Source organism: Gossypium arboreum, chromosome 7 (assembly GCF_025698485.1).
Source record: "Gossypium arboreum isolate Shixiya-1 chromosome 7, ASM2569848v2, whole genome shotgun sequence".
Lineage (NCBI taxonomy): Eukaryota > Viridiplantae > Streptophyta > Magnoliopsida > Malvales > Malvaceae > Gossypium > Gossypium arboreum.
This window is the reverse complement of record NC_069076.1, coordinates 86,939,279-86,953,687: the sequence shown is the minus strand read 5'-3', so window position 1 is coordinate 86,953,687 and position 14,409 is coordinate 86,939,279. Positions and strand designations below refer to the sequence as shown.

General features: G+C 34.7%; 1 protein-coding gene, 1 long non-coding RNA gene and 1 pseudogene across 4 annotated transcripts; all 3 read left to right on the top strand.

Annotated features, from left to right (window-relative positions):
* Positions 1-1,429: 1,429 nt before the first annotated feature.
* Positions 1,430-2,654, top strand: LOC108451668 (uncharacterized). Its single transcript, XR_001866289.2, has 2 exons — positions 1,430-1,903; positions 2,292-2,654. It is a non-coding gene; the product is annotated as an uncharacterized LOC108451668 (long non-coding RNA).
* Positions 2,655-3,356: 702 nt separating this feature from the next.
* Positions 3,357-7,417, top strand: LOC108451655 (anthranilate synthase alpha subunit 2, chloroplastic-like). Of its 3 annotated transcripts, XM_017749323.2 has the most exons (11): positions 3,357-3,747; positions 4,023-4,207; positions 4,300-4,489; positions 4,807-4,958; positions 5,303-5,418; positions 5,500-5,746; positions 5,828-5,884; positions 6,071-6,223; positions 6,447-6,527; positions 6,675-6,761; positions 6,853-7,417. In XM_017749323.2, the coding sequence occupies exons 1-11, from the start codon at positions 3,555-3,557 to the stop codon at positions 7,174-7,176; spliced, it is 1,785 nt and encodes a 594-aa protein (XP_017604812.1). In that variant the 5' UTR covers positions 3,357-3,554; the 3' UTR covers positions 7,177-7,417. The 3 variants fall into 3 exon arrangements, with proteins under 3 accessions (XP_017604812.1, XP_052886555.1, XP_017604817.1); XM_017749328.2 differs by lacking the exon at positions 3,357-3,747 and having other exon boundaries at positions 4,075-4,207; positions 4,305-4,489; XM_053030595.1 differs by lacking the exons at positions 4,023-4,207; positions 4,300-4,489.
* A 1,507-nt stretch (positions 7,418-8,924) lies between these two features.
* Positions 8,925-9,655, top strand: LOC108453907 (pleckstrin homology domain-containing protein 1-like; annotated as a pseudogene).
* Positions 9,656-14,409: the final 4,754 nt, after the last annotated feature.

Sequence of the window (14,409 nt, the reverse complement as noted above, 5' to 3'; positions counted from 1 at the left end):
GGCAATGATATCATTATCTCTATTCTTCTTGTCAAGTTCAACCAGTCTTTCCCTTAGAATATTCGATTTTCTTTCACGATCCCCTTTGATAGTCTTAGCCTATTTTTGTAAGCTCAAACGACTATTTTCAAATTTTTCCAAAACGTTACCAGATTGCCTCTGCCACGCGTCCTTTATGATTTCTTCACACGATGGCTCAGTGACCCACCAAGATTCAAATTTAAAACAACTACCTCCAATGCTTTGTACATTCGGCATAGTCATAATGAAAACTGGGCAGTGATTAGAGAAAGAATGTGAAAAATGTTGAACTTCATACTCAGGAAACAAATTCAGCCACTCTTGAGTCGCGACCTCCCTGTCCAAACGCTCTCTGATATTTGTATCAGCAAAATTACCCCTCTCCCAAGTAAACTCTTTTCCTTTGAAACCCATATCAGCCAGACCACAAACTTCTAGAGTTGACCGAAATGCCTCCATTTGTTTCTCATCTTTTGTTCGTCCAAATGTGCATACATAATTTCGTTGAAATCACCACATACGCACTATCGTAGATGGCTGTTATTCTTCAATCTGCGTAGTAGATTCTATGACTCATGTTTATTTGATTGATTTGGGTTACCATAAAACCCAGTGAAACGCCATTTGTGCAAACTATTTTCCTCATTAATCTCCACATCAAAGTGATTTTGTGAGTAGTTATAAACTTGAACTAAATTGTTACCATTCCATGCAAGGCTTAAACCACCACTTGCTGAGATATCCATTCCATTTTGAAATCCTCACCGCTTCCATAACCGTTCCATTCTAATGCTGTCTAACTTTGTCTCTATCAAGAAGACCATTTGGGGTTTATGAAGCTTCAACATGTGATGAAGCCTTCTAGTCGCCCGAGAATTCCCCAATCTTCGGACGTTCCAGCTTAGGATTTTCATTGATCTCTGTCAGCTGGCCATTTGCCAGCCGCCGATGTAATTTGTGAAATTGCAGCACTACCTTCCTTAATAATCAGAGACTCATCTACTACTTCTTTTCCTCCCGAATTCCCATAATTTAATTTTTCTTTTTTAGTCGAAGCTTCGACATTCAAGTCTGAGACTCTCACCATCTCTGGGTCAAATTTTCGTTTTCCGCTCATATACTCCCCTATGATGGAATCTTCTTCCTCCCTGCTGGATAGATGCCTCCAGCTCATCTTCCTGTAGCCCAATTGAGAAGCTTCAATTAGCCTGTTTGATCCCACTGATAAGTGGCTAATTTTAGGCTCAACTTCATTACTAAACCTGCTTGTACTCCTACTCTCCAACACTTCTGTGGGCCCCATTTGTACTAAATTTTCTATTTGACCAGCTTCTAGGTTGCGGTAAGTTTTGTCTGTTTGTGCCTCCCTTTTTATAGCCAAATTTTTAAGCGAGATTTCCTCATCATTATCCCTTAAAATTATTTCCCCTTTTTTAGACGATATCTGTAGCGAATTCCCTCATCATTATCCCTTAAAATTATTTCCCTTTTTTTAGATGATATCTGTAGCGAATTCCACTCAACTATATCTCTAAAACATTCCTGCAATTTCTCCGCTTCCTAATCATAGAGTCCTGTTGCACGACATCTACTTTCTCCGGCCGAAGATTCAAGTCTGACGTTACCGGTGATAACTTCGTCTCTTTGTTCGCCACTTCCTCCCCCGTGTAAAAACACTGATGCATTGACTTTTTTGTTATGGAGCCAAAAATTAGACTTTCTTTCCCGACTATGGACGATTCTGCTTTAAGAGCTAACGAGAAAAGATAGTCCCTTTTAGCTGTATGAGATTCTCCCTTTTGAGTTTCCAAACATTCTTTGACCCCATGTCCTATCCTTCCACAACCAAAGCAAAAAGTTGGGAGATTTTCGTATTTGAAAGGTAACCAGGATTTCCTTTTTCCGCACAAAGAAACAAAGATACCTCTTCTTAACTGTTTTTGGATATTCAAGTTCACACGAATGCGACAGAATTCTCCCTTTATCTCTGCCGGGTTACTCCCCCAAAAGTAGACTTAATAGCATGCATCAAATCTTTCTTGTCACATTCTGGCGGACATAGACCAACTTTTAACCAGAAAGGGGAAAAAATTAGTTACATCTTGCTACGCTCCACGGGTTGAGACAATCTGTTGAAGATGATTAATTGTTTTCGGAAAAACCATGGCTGTCCCTCCAGAATCTGTTCTAAGTCTTCTTCATCTTCAAAAGAAATTGTAAATAAATTCTGCCCCACTATGAGAATCTTAAACTTTTTTTTTGTTTTCCAGATACTCCGTAATTGCGCACGCAGACTATCTGAGTTGTATGATTTTCTCGTCCAAACAGTACAAAGCAGCGTCAGATTTTCACTTGGAGTAACTAAAGAACTTTTCACTGTTAATTGAATTAACTCTTCTTCAAGGAGATTAATCTCGTTTCGATCATCAATCTTTCCAGAGTCACCGCTCGTCTTCATCCCAACTACAGTATTCACTATTTCTTCGGGAAACCTAAGAGAGCACTCTTGACTCAAAAATATATTATTATAATATGAACTTCTGTTTTAACTAGCTTTGATTATTTTTAAATTGTAATTAACATGAGGTTATCTATTATTATTTAATGACATGTGGGTATCTTACATGTTCTAATTCGGTAACGTTAATGGCTATTACGTAAGTTTTAAAAGTTGGATGGCCAAAATATAATCTTGACCAAAATTTAAAGATAGCGAGTGTAGTTTATCTTTTTTTTCTTTTAATATTTCATATGGGTTAGTTGGCGGGTTATAAATGATTAAAAAATTTTAAAACAAATTTTTTATATTTTAGAGTTAAGAGTAAATTCACAGATTTTGTAAATTTTGAGGCCAAAGTCATTAAAAATTTCAAAATTATAACTAAAATGGCAAAATTTGTAAGCGTTGAAAATTAAATTTGTTAAAATTTTAACATAATTTTTAATATATTTAAGATTCTTTTTAATTGTTAGAATTATTGTTAAGAAAAATTTTAAAAATAAAATGATATTTTAACAATAATTCAGGAATCAAATTAGTAATTAGCTATTTAAATGAGTATTCTATGTCATCATTTAACAGATAAAAATTTAGTGAAAAGGTTAATTTGCTTATTCGAAATGTAAAAAGTTAATTTATTTATTTTTCAATACATAAATTAAAATGTTATCTGTTTTTAAATACAAGAAAGCTACTAAGTATACGAGAACTATCACGTGAGTGTTAATAAAATTTTAACAACCTAAATTTGAATAATGAGATGAAAGAAAAAGAAAAAAAGAATTGAGAGGAAAATGATAAAATTGATAAATATGCATATTATTAAAATGAAAGAAGGTTGGAACCCGATCCAAGCCCAATCAACATTAGGTTCCAATGACGGATCTAAATCAACAAACCGTACCGACTTTCTCTCTCCTTTACAATGAGCGCAAATCCCTAAGTTTTGCCTTCATTTTCTGGAACTGAATAACTTTCGTAATTTTTGGCGCATCAGTTTCACACTTTTGAATAGGCAAAATAAATTGCTGCAATGGCCGCCATCGAAACCCTAGCCTTTACTCCCCGTCAGCTTCCGTCTAATCCCCTCCGGTTCTCTTCTACCGTTTCCGTCAACCTCAACCCCAGATTCTCCGGCTCCCGTTCAAGGTCCATTTCTCTTGTTGGCTCCACTTCTCGCGTCCGTACGCTCAGATGCACTTCTCTTTCATCATCTCCTTCCATAGGTACTATTACTTTCCCTTCAATCTCAATCTCAAAAAAATAAAATAAAATAAAATAAAATAAAATAAATGATTTTTGAATGATTCTGTTTTTGTTCATGGAAGCATACAGTAGACAAAGATGTCATTTTCCTTTCAATTTAGATTAAAATTACTAATTTCAAACTCCCCCCCCCCAATAGTTCAACTTATTGCCTCTTCACCTTCTTCAGTGAAAGTAATGTATATGAACTTTTAAAGAAAAAAGTTTTTTTTTCTATGATTTGAATTTTCACCAGTTGATCAGTCAGTGAAATTTCGAGAAGCTTCGAAGAACGGGAATTTAGTTCCTCTTTACCGATGTATATTCTCGGATCACTTGACTCCGGTGATAGCATATAGATGTTTAGTCAAGGAAGATGATAGGGATGCTCCGAGCTTTTTGTTCGAGTCTGTCGAGCCTGGTTTGATGGCTTCCAGTGTTGTAAGTTCCTTCTTCGCGCGCCTGTTATATGTTTATAGGCTATGGTTTAGTAATGTTTATGTTGATGCGTATTTTGGGCTAATTCGTGTTAGGGAAGGTATAGTGTGGTTGGAGCTCAGCCAAGCATTGAAATTGTGGCTAAAGAAAATATGGTTACAATTATGAACCATGCGGAGGGGAGTAAGATAGAGGAGATTGTGGACGATCCAATGATTGTTCCACGGAGAATTATGGAGCAATGGGAGCCCCAACGTATAGATGAGCTTCCAGAAGTATTTTGTGGTGAGTAATTTGGACTTAATAGCTTTAGCTTCAGCTGATGTTCACCATAACCCCTTTTGGTTTTTTGTGTGAAGGTCCTGTCATCAACTTTGTTTTTGGATATTTCTGATCTTGTTTTTTTTTTGTTTTTCTTCTTTTTGTCTTTCCATTTCTATACGTGCTAGTCTATAAAATCACTCTGGAGCCGTACTACTTATTGGCATTTCTGGAAATATTTAGGTGTCACATCAGTTTTTGATGGATAAAATAGAAGAATGGAAGGCTTTTGTTATTGAAGACACCAACTTATGGTGTAATGATACAATGTCTTTGTTCAGGTGGCTGGGTTGGTTATTTCTCATATGACACAGTGCGGTACGTAGAGAAAAAGAAGCTTCCATTCTCTAGTGCTCCCCTCGATGACCGAAACCTTCCAGATGCTCATCTAGGCCTCTATGATGATGTCATTGTATTTGATCATGTTGAGAAGGTATTTTACATTTGTCCTATAGTCTATGTATAATTTCTTTCTTGGTGTGTCTCATTTGTTTTATCGGCAAGGGAGTATGTCTTTAAGTGGCATCTCTTATTTCCTTAAGTGTTTCTCAAATTTATGTCGTGGAATTGTGTATTACTCTATTATATGTCTTTAACTTAGGTCTGTTTCAAAGTCCATTATGATGATGCCTACATTCCTGTGATTTTCACTTCTTTTTCCCCCTTTCGGATGACATTACGCATCTTGATATGCAGTCTTGGTTTAAATTATAGTTGAACTTTATGGATGTTTTTGAGAATAATCTTGGCTTTGATTTATTAACTTGTTGAACACAGAAAGCATTTTTGATTCACTGGGTGCGGTTAGATCAATATTCTTCAGTTGATGAGGCCTATAATGATGGCATGAAACGATTGGAAACTTTAGTATCTAGAGTACATGATATAGATCCGTGAGTGATTGTTTCTTAATGATCCCATACCTTTCTAAACATCTTTTTCTCTCTATAATTTTTTTATTTTGTCAATTTCAGCCCAAAGCTGCCTGCAGGTTCAATCAAGTTGTATACTCGTCTTTTTGGCCCAAAATTGGAGATTTCAAGCATGACAAGTGATGCATACACAGAGGCTGTGTTGCGGGCTAAAGAGCACATTCTGGCTGGTGATATTTTCCAGATTGTATTAAGTCAGCGTTTTGAACGTAGAACATTTGCTGACCCATTTGAAATATACAGAGCCCTCAGGATTGTTAATCCAAGCCCATACATGACATATTTGCAGGTTTTGCCTTCTTATCCTTGTTGGAAATGCTTTGCTTAATTTTGATATTCTAGCTTTTCAACACATTTATCCTTTGATCAGGCTAGAGGGTGTATACTTGTTGCTTCCAGTCCGGAAATTCTTACACGCGTGAAGAAGGTAATTCTTGCAGTATTAAAATGAGTACTTTGACACAATAATATTTTTATGTCCAGTTCCTTTTTGTCTTCTGGTTTGTTAGAGTGAGGTTTCCCATTTCATTGCCCCTCATTCACGATTGGCAAAAGTGTTATAACATTAGATTGCTGTAACTGACATTTATCGCTTTTTATATCTTGTTGACAGGGAAAGATTACTAATCGACCTCTTGCTGGGACCATTAGAAGAGGGAAAACACCTAAAGAAGATTTAATGCTGGAAAAAGAACTTTTGGCTGATGAAAAGCAGTGTGCGGAGCACATTATGCTAGTTGACTTGGGGAGAAATGATGTGGGAAAGGTTAATTTCTCTAAATTTTCATTGAAGTAGTGCAGAAGTTCTAATGTATACTTTACTCAATTTATGGATTTGCAAGATCACATTGGAAAATATATAGAATTTTGCAGCTTTGTTACCAACTTAGAATGTTGAGACAATCATGTTGGCAATATACTCTATTAGAGCTTTGATTATAGTTTCCATTTTATAAACTGGCTGTAAGATTGGACTTATATTTGTGCAGGTTTCCAAGCCAGGATCTGTTAAGGTCGAAAAGCTGATGAATATCGAACGATATTCCCATGTTATGCACATCAGTTCAACGGTATGATTTTTCTTTCTAGAAGTACATATATGGCCTTAACGGAGGAGATGTAAACTTTAAGCTTTCTGCCATTATTGAAGCTGCTTTACAATGCTTATTATGCTGCTGTTCATTGTGAGTAGTGACAATTCTACACCAAATATGCAGGTGACAGGAGAGTTACTTGACGATTTAACTAGCTGGGATGCTTTGCGTGCAGCATTGCCTGTCGGAACTGTTAGTGGGGCCCCAAAGGTTTTCCTTCTCACCGACATATTTCTATTTCTAGTGGTGGTCATAAGCTTTGCTTCATTCTGGTTTACTATTTTCTTACACTGAAATACAGGTAAAAGCAATGGAGTTGATTGATCAATTAGAAGTTACGAGGCGGGGACCATATAGTGGTGGGTTTGGAGGCATTTCATTCTCCGGTGATATGGATATTGCCCTCGCACTGAGAACCATTGTTTTTCCGACAGCGACCCGTTATGACACTATGTATTCATACAAAGACGCGAACAAGCGTCGAGAATGGGTTGCTCACCTGCAAGCCGGGGCTGGCATAGTTGCAGACAGTGTCCCCGCTGAAGAACAGAGAGAATGTGAGAATAAAGCCGCCGCTCTTGCGCGGGCCATCGATCTTGCAGAGTCTTCATTTGTTGATAAATAATGTCTTCTCAATACTTCTAAAATGAAGTGTTTGGCCACTTTATCCCTGGCCGTTGGATTTTTGTATAGAGGGGGGGTTCTCTCTTTAGTATATGCTTTATCCTCGCCCCTAAAACTTTTTATAAATATGGTAAAGTATAAAAATGGTACTAAACTATTAACTTCATTTTATGTTGGTCACTCAAATTACTGAATTTTTTGAAATTAAATATTTTGGTTACTGTTGGATATTTTACGGAAAATTGATGTGGGATTTTGGAAATTGTCACTTAATTTTTTCAATTTTCTACATGGGTAAGATTCATTTTCTTGTAATTGACTCTTTTGTTTTTTTTTTTTTTTAAATTTTATCATCTCTTCGTTTTCTTTTTTCTTCTGTTTTCTTTTTCTTTATTTCATTCCCTTCACCATAGAAACCCAAATTGTCGAACCTTTCTCCAACCGTTGCCGACACTACCGTCCACTGTCAGCCTCTTTATCGTCGTCGAAACTCTCTCTCTTTCTCTCCTATAATATTGTTTATAAATTTTAAAATATTATTTATTTAAATTAGGTCTTATACTAACTATCATATTTTAAAAACAATTTTAAAATATTGTTAATTTAAAATAAGTCTCATAACAATTATCATATTTTTAAATTAAATTTATATATTATTTTGTTTTATATTATAAATGAGATATTATAAATTTATATTAAAAATAATCTACTTTAATTAAATTAATATATAGAATTTTCAAGTGCAATAAGAAAACTAGTAAAAGTATATAAATGAAAAATAAGGATGTTATTTTATTTATTTAAAATTTACTTAGGCATTTAATTTTTACATATGTTTGATAATCCAAAATTAAAACAATTTGATAGAAATTTTTTACAAAAAGTACAGAAAATAATAAGTAAATAAGAGTTACTTATCACTTAATAAATAATATTTTCAATTAACTCAATTTTATTTTATTTTTCAATATCATATTACCCAAAAGTTTAAAATTTATTTTTAGTTTAGAATAAGGTGAAATATGTAAAATTAAGGATAAAATATAAAAATATAATTTTTATAACTTAAAATTTGTATTTATCAAACAATATATTATATATTATAATTAATTATAAGTAATATATTACACATTTTATAACTTAGATTTAATACTTAAAATTTCAACACTAATTTTGTTAGACCTTAATTTTTCAGTTTGTTAAAAAACGTGAATAAACATATTCTAAAATGCTTCATAAGATGCAAGGAATAAGTGAGTTTTCAGATAGATTTATTTTTTGGTATAATGACTTATTTGGTTCATTATTTTTCATAAAAATAAATAATATAACTTTTAATTTAATTTTTTGTTTCTCTTAATCTTTAAATTAACACTTTTTATCAAAACACCTTAAAATAGATGAAAAGACTAGCGTTATTTTGTTAACTTTACTGAAGTTACATTTCACATGTATACCATGCAAAAATTAAATAATTTTTTAAATTATGAAAATGATAGAATATTGTTAAATAAATTTTATACTTGTTAAATACTTTTTAAATTTTTAAATAATATTTATAAACTTTTGAATTTAAAGAATAATTAATTGTTGACATGGTATATATGTGAATGCTATATTAGAGAAGTTAGAATTAATTTTTTCATTTATTTTAAGTGATTTGACAAATGAAATAAATTTTTTATTAAAATGGAGGGCAAATAATCATTGTTTATTTTTTTAAAAATAATTTATAGGTGCCGTTAGATCCATCTTAAAATATATCGAAAAGCTTAATTACTGGTTTTATAGCATAGCAAAAATCGTCATCTCCTAGCTCGTAAGTACAGATCCAAAACGAGTAAGTCCTTGACTCCCTGTCCAATTCTTCTCTCTTAAAACTTTAAAAGCAATGGAGAATCTATGGCGAGCCGCAACGCGTCAAGATCTGAATCCGGAAGACTACAAAGGCGTCGATTTCTAGACCAACCCCGAACAAGCTGGTTGGTTAACAAAACAAGGCGATTACATCAAAACTTGGCGACGCCGGTGGTTTGTTTTGAAGCGAGGCAAGCTGTTATGGTTCAAGGACCCTGGCTCCGTCGCCCGCACCTCCGCTCCACGCGGCGTTGTATCGGTGGACCTTTGCCTTACTGTCAAGGGAGCCGAGGATATCGTCAAAAAGGCCTTCGCTTTCGAGCTATCAACACGAGATTCAACCATGTATTTCGTCGCCGATACGGAGAAGGACAGAGAGGATTGGATCAATTCCATCGGTCGTTCCATCGTCCAACATTCACGATCCGTTACCGATTTCGAGGTGGTCGATTACGATAGCAAGACCCGGTAAATGTGCTCCAAATTTCCCCTCTTTTAATTCTGATGTTTCGTTTTTGTAATATCAATCTGAGCTTGTCTTGTATCAATAAAGTTAGTTGCTTCGGCTTCTTTTTGTGCTTATATTTTGAGTATAATATTTTTTTTTGTTTGTCTTAGCAAAAGTTCTCAAATATGCCTTGTGTTGCATTCACCACTTGGTAAAATAAAACCCATCACTCAACTCCCATTGTTGGCTAAGAATGACTGATTTGTTTATGAAGCTATGCCTCCACATCATTAATTCATGATCCACAACTAAGAAACCATTCCTTCCCAATTATCTATTTCTACAATTCAAAACCCAGAACAATTTGACTGAACATTGTCTTTTATGGAAAAGAAGACCCCATTGTTAGGAAAACACTATGTTACATTTTTGGATTATAAGCAATTAAAGTTTTTGTGACCATAATAACTTCACTAATCTGCTATTTTCCTTTAATTATTAAACACAAAGTAGAGAAACAATGAACCCCATCAACGCCAACAACCCATATTTTCACTCGAAGTTTGGCCTTTTTGTAGTAGGAAGCTCCTTTCTATGGGGGAATAGAGTTTTAATGCTTCATGCTCAAGAAGTCACTTTGTTTTTTCTTCTACCGGAAAATAGTTACTAGTCTGGATAAATTAATATGAGAGTAAACTCAATCCATAAACAAATTACAAGATGGAATCAACAAATGCAAACATTCTTAATGTCAATATGAAAATTCAAGATTCCATTTGGAAGGGTTGTATATGCCTCTTCAAGATGAGAATAAATATACGGTGTTATTGGAAACTTTAGTATATATCTATAACACTATAAAAAAGTAAGACAAATGGCTAGCACATTAGACATGCCTACTCATGTAGCCGATACCTGTCTCTTTGCATTTTACGGTTTTGGGGTAGGAGGGAAAGAGAAAGAAAAGAAGTGGGAAAAACAAAAACAATGGAAAAGAAAGAAATTGGGAATTTTCTACTTTTTTTTTCATGTATTTATAGTATTGTAAATTTTATTATAAATATAAAAAGAAAGTTTGCTACCCTAGCACGTTATTGTCTGTCGTCTCTGGCAAGAGTTCTAGGTTTTTCTGCTGTTTTTTGTTTTCTATTGCTTGAAGTCGGCGCATCTTGCACGTTTGTCTCCTACAGTTGGAAGAAAGATAGCCAAGGTGGAGATCTGCATCTGCATCAATGGAAAATGAATTAACTCAACTGACGATAAATGAAGAAGAAGACGAAGTGATTCAAATACAAACAGATCTGAACAGGGAAAGAACGGGGGAGATTTTTCAACTAGTGGGTTGTTTCCTGACAGCTAGCATAATTCACTTTCCAATAATGAAGAGTACTTTGGTGAATCTGTGACATTCGATTCGGGGTGTTCAGATCTGAAATTGAGGGGAGAAAAGATATTTGTTCCAATTTTTTCACATTATGGATTTGAAAAGGGTTATTAAGGTTTTCCTTGGACCTTTAATAATCATTGCTTTTTTATAATCTGCAATGGGGGGAGGATCCATTACAAGTGCCTTTAGTCACGACACCTTTTTGGGTACAGATTCTTGATGTCCCTATTGGTCTATTTTCTGAGAATTTGGTGATGCAACTGGGGGAAAAAGAATAGAAATTTCATGAGAATTCGAGTTCAAATTGGTGTAAGGCATCCTTTGAAAAGAAAGAAACATATTTTGTTTTGTGGGAGACGTTCATATGTCAGTTTTAAATATGAGAGATTGTCATTATTTTGTTTCTACTGTGGAAGATTGGGACATAGCGGTTCCTTTTATGAAGCAACGATGACACTCGGAGTGGAAGTTGCTGAAATGGGCTAGGATTTATCTTTGCGAGCTCAATCTTGAAGAGCTTTAGCTATGAATAGTATATAGCTACGTGAGGAAGGGGAGGGGAATGTGGGAGGAATTAGTGAAAATAATAAAGGATTAGGGAATGGCCAACAGAAGGCGAAAAATAAAAAGAGATTTAAAAAGATTGTGGATCCAGTTCTTGGTTTTAATTTGGAAGGGAAGACATCAATTTTTGGCCAACGGATGGAAAATGCATTATTAGATCAGGTCCATACTTCGATGAACCATGATCTGAGGATGCAGCATTAATAGGAGAGGAGGGAAAGAAGAGACCTAGAGGGGAAATTGACGACTTACAAGAAAAAGATGAAATTAATAAGGTAATGTCAAGGAACAAGAGAATGGTGGAACTGGATCATTTATTATTGGCGGCTGCTAAAAGGCAAGCCAACTGGGCACAATGAAAATCTTAAGCTAAAATGTCCGTGGTTTGGGGAGCCCACGAACAATTCAAAAACTTCGGCATTCGCTAAAGATTTATAATCCCCAAATAGTTTTCTTTATGGAGACTAAACTTTGTAGAATCAAAATGGAGAGTTCGAAGGAGTTGTGGCTTTGCAACTGGTATCGAAGTTGGATCGAAGGGTACTAGAGGAGGATTGTGTTTGGCATGGCGAAATGATACTAATATCACGCTTCAAAATTTTTCTAAAAGACATATTGATGTGATAGTGGAAGATTCTGAAATTAATGATAAGTGGCGACTTATAGGTTTTTATGGAACCTCGTATGCTCAAGATAGAGAAGACTATAAGCTGTTTTGAAAAATCTCTATCATGATGAAGATATCCCTTGGTTTGTATGTGGAGACTTTAATGAATTATGTATGGGTTTGAAAAAAAGAGAGGTCTGCCTAGAGATGAAAAAAGAATAAAACTATTTCAAAAAATATTAGAGGAATGTCAATTAAATAATGTGGGGTTTTCTAGTAATTGGTTTACATGGGAGAGAGGAAATTTACCAGTGATAAACATACAAGAACGATTGGATAAGGGAGTGGCCAATGTGAAATAGATGTCAATGTTTCTCGAGACAAATATTCAGCATCTGGTCCATTCTTTTTTTGATCATTGCCCTCTTTTAGTTGTCACAAAAAGAGAAGATGAAAGTGGAAAAGGAAATAGTTTTAAATTTGAAGCTTGATGGACATTAGAGGATTCTTTTGTTGATGAAGTCAAACATAAATGGGAAATGACATTAGGGGACTTATTGTAAAAGTTGGAATTCTTAAGAAAAGGCTTGGAAAAATAGGCTGCGCAAATAAGAATGAACAGGAAGAGTAGAAAAAAGTTCTTAGCAGCAAAATTATCAGAACTGGTTGAAGCTGAAAGGATGATAGGAATTTGGCTGAGATGATTGATACAAAGATCCAGCTAAACTTTGAGATTGAAAAGGATGAATATTACTGGGAACAAAGGGCTAGATTGAACTGGTTAAAATTTGGCGATAGAAATACAACTTTTTTTCAGCGCAAGCAACACAGAGGCGGCAGAGAAATCAGATTAATAAGCTACAAAATAGAAGTGGAGGGGAAACGGAAGGCATTTAAGAAATTGAGGGTATTGCACAGGCTTATTTTCAAAATTTATTCACAGTAGGGAATACAGTCATTAATGAACACTTACGGGTATTGATCGTTGTATTTACAAGGAAGATAATAGAAAACTTATAGCGCCGTATACTGGAGAGAAGATTCGAGAGGTATTGTTCGAAATGAGATCTATAAAGGCACTAGGGGAAGATAGATTCCCAGCCTTATTTTATCAACGATGCTGGAATATTATTGGGAAAGATGTCGTTTCTTTTTGTTTACACATTTTGAATGGAGATATAGAGGTTAGTCCAATAAACTCAACACACATTATGTTTATCCCAAAAATCACCAATCTTTCTAATATGACACATTTCCGACCTATTAGCTTATGCAATGTTATTTATAAAATACTGGCAAAGGCTATAGTAAACAGATTTAGATGAGTTATTGATAAATGTATTAATGAAGCACATAGTGCATTTGTGCTAGGAAGATTAATATCAGATAATGTATTGTTAGCCTATGAAATTAAACATTCGCTGAAACAGAAGAGATTGGGGAAAAAGGGTTTCATGGCGGTAAAATTAGGCATGAGTAAGGCTTATGATAGAGTTGAATGGCACTTTGTTAGGGGCATAATGAGTCGAATGAGATTTGCTCAAAAATGGATTGATTCAATTATAAAGTGCATGTCTACTGTCTCTTATTCAACTATTGTTAATGGAAATATTGGAGAAACTTTTTATCAAACCAAGAGACTTCGACAAGGTGATTCCTTGAGTCTGTTTTTATTCCTAATATGTAGAGAGGGTTTATCGTGCCTAATGAGACTAGCAACAAGAGAAGGGCTCTTAAAAGGTGTCAAGGTTAGTAGGAGCGGCCCACAGGTGCCTCATTTATTATTTGCAGATGATTGCATCTTGTTCGAGGAGGCAACAAGAAGGGGAGCTTTCGTAATCAAGGAGATTCTACATGAGTACAAAAAAAGTTCGAGTTAGTGTGTGAACTTTAACAAATCAACTATCCTTTTTAGTAAAAATACATCGGAGGAAGATAGATAATTAGTGGTTAATCAGATGAGAGTTTGAAGCTCAAACGACCCAGAACGGTACTTAGAGTTGCTGAGTATAGTTGGTAGAAGAAAAAATGAATCTTTTCAAGTTTTGAAATATTGACTAAAACAGCGCATTGATAATTGGAGTATCAGATATCTGTCTCAAGGTGGAAAAGAAGTTTTCATTAAGGCTATTTTATAAGCTATATCGACATATTCAATGGCTTGTTTTTTATTACCAAAACCATTATGTGATGAATTAGAAGGCATTATTGCTAATTTTTGGTGGCAAAAGGGATATGGGAAGAAGGGATTTCACTAGTGTTCTTGGAAAAACATATGCTTTTTAAAAGAAAAAGGAGGTTTGGGTTTCCGAAATTTTAGTCAATTTAATATTGCGTTATTAGCCAAGCAGGGCTGGCATCTTTTTAATTA

What these genes read in the sequence shown, in the direction of transcription:
- LOC108451655 (XM_017749323.2), top strand. Translation starts at nt 3,555, where the DNA reads ATGGCCGCCATCGAAACCCTAGCCTTTACTCCCCGTCAGCTTCCGTCT. An exon ending in TATTTGATCATGTTGAGAAG is followed by an intron (nt 4,959 to 5,302) that starts GTATTTTACATT and finishes TGTTGAACACAG; the next exon opens with AAAGCATTTTTGATTCACTG. An exon ending in GGAGAAATGATGTGGGAAAG is followed by an intron (nt 6,224 to 6,446) that starts GTTAATTTCTCT and finishes ATATTTGTGCAG; the next exon opens with GTTTCCAAGCCAGGATCTGT.